The sequence below is a fragment of the Vicia villosa genome, linkage group LG6, assembly GCF_029867415.1.
Source record: "Vicia villosa cultivar HV-30 ecotype Madison, WI linkage group LG6, Vvil1.0, whole genome shotgun sequence".
Lineage (NCBI taxonomy): Eukaryota > Viridiplantae > Streptophyta > Magnoliopsida > Fabales > Fabaceae > Vicia > Vicia villosa.
In genome coordinates, this window is record NC_081185.1 from 63,077,472 (window position 1) to 63,079,164 (window position 1,693).

Here is a 1,693-nt window from a genome sequence, read left to right on the forward strand (position 1 = left end):
TTAGGCTTCATAAGTAGCCCAATCTTTTTGGCCAAAGTGCCTCTTACCCTTTCGGCGAACTGTTTTCCAGGCTTGCACCATTTCCTCTAGCTTACCTGAATCGGTGGTCAGATGGTAGAACATGAGATCATCGACTTCTTTCTTTTCAAGGGGACTCACGAAAGCATATCCAAACGTCCTTCTAGCCAATACGGGGTTATAATTGATTCCTCCTCTTAGTCCCATGAGAGGCACATTGCCGAATTTTCCGCAGCCCATAATAATCTCTGCGTCATCCAACGATCTATTATACCAGACAATGTCTTTGGCTACCAGCCCCATGATTCTGTCAGCCCACCTCGATGTGTGCCTATTGTCAACAAAAGGACCACGCTCAGGAAGGTGAGATCTAAACCAACGGTACAATAACAGAGCGCAACACTGGACCAACCCCCCTTTTCGGCCATTTCTGTGATGTATTGAGTGGTAAACGTCGCCTAGGAGCGTAGGAACTGGATTCTTCAGAATAAAGATATGGATTACATTTATGTCAACAAAATTGACCACATTCGGAAACATTGCTATGCCATAGATACTCAAGGCCATGATAGCTTTATATGTGTCCCATTCCTTAGCCACAATGGCGTCATAAGCAGTCTGAACCAAGAACTCCAAGTGGAACCCTTGACAATTTCCTTTGTCTTTGAGGTTTGCCTCCACAACCGATTTGCTCAAATAAAGAGCCTTTGCAATTTCAAGAGAAGTGGGAGCTTTCATCGTACTATGGTATGGTATCTGCTCTTTGATGGAGATGCCAAGAAAAAGAGAGTATTCTTTCAAGGTAGGAACTAAGTGATAGTCAGGAAATGTGAAACAACAGAGAGAAGGATTGTAGAACTAGAGTAAAGTGTGAACTCCGTCCCCCTCGTACTTGGTAAATAGTGTCTTGAGAAAATAGAGAATTCTCCCATAATCTTGTTTGAACTTGGTCAACTCATCTAGTGTAATCTGATTTTCCAACCCCTTGAGAGAATCCAGATTCGAATGCGGGAAGGTGCAGGAGTAGGTATTCTTTCTGCCAGGCTTCATCTTTGGGAACAATGTGCTGATCGGAGACAAAGCCAAAAAATCCTGAAAATAAATGAAACATGCATGTTAAATGATATGGTGGAATTCATTTCGTTTAAGGAGAGTCCCAAAGTCTTCCAATCTGTTTCTTTACATCCGTTTCTTTTCTTCCTTTTTTTTGAAATGCTTTGTTGTTTTTTTTCTTTTTCTTTTTTTGAAACAGCCTTTGGGACTCTTCCATAACGAAATAAAGTGGATATACTAGTGATGGGATGTGATATGTGTGCAATGTGATGAGAGACTGATTCTCTCGCATATATGGATATCTTGGTTATACTGAATGTAACAGGTTCAAAAGTCCGGCTTCAGATTGCAATAGAAATCCGGGTATGATGAAGGCTAGTATCCTGTCCCACCCCAATCTCACGGGTATGAATTCTAGACACGGACAAGTGGTTCCTAATGGCCACCAGGGATAACGATTCCCATGGGGTACAATGTGTTAGAGGCACAAACGTGCCAGACACAATGTTCCATGAATGAACCTCGCCTGGTCGTGGTACCCCATGTCAAGCTCGATCGTATCAAACGCTACGGGAGTTGACATGGGCATTCACACTAATCCTATCTATCACTGGCTTGGTTA

The 1,693-nt window shown here is 42.6% G+C and overlaps 1 protein-coding gene across 1 annotated transcript; it reads right to left on the reverse strand.

Moving 5' to 3' along the window:
- On the reverse strand, window positions 1–756 carry LOC131613762 (uncharacterized). Its single transcript, XM_058885408.1, has one exon. The coding sequence runs from the start codon at window positions 754–756 to the stop codon at window positions 1–3; it is 756 nt and encodes a 251-aa protein (XP_058741391.1).
- Window positions 757–1,693: the final 937 nt, after the last annotated feature.

What these genes read in the sequence shown, in the direction of transcription:
- LOC131613762 (XM_058885408.1), bottom strand. Translation starts at nt 756, where the DNA reads ATGAAAGCTCCCACTTCTCTTGAAATTGCAAAGGCTCTTTATTTGAGC.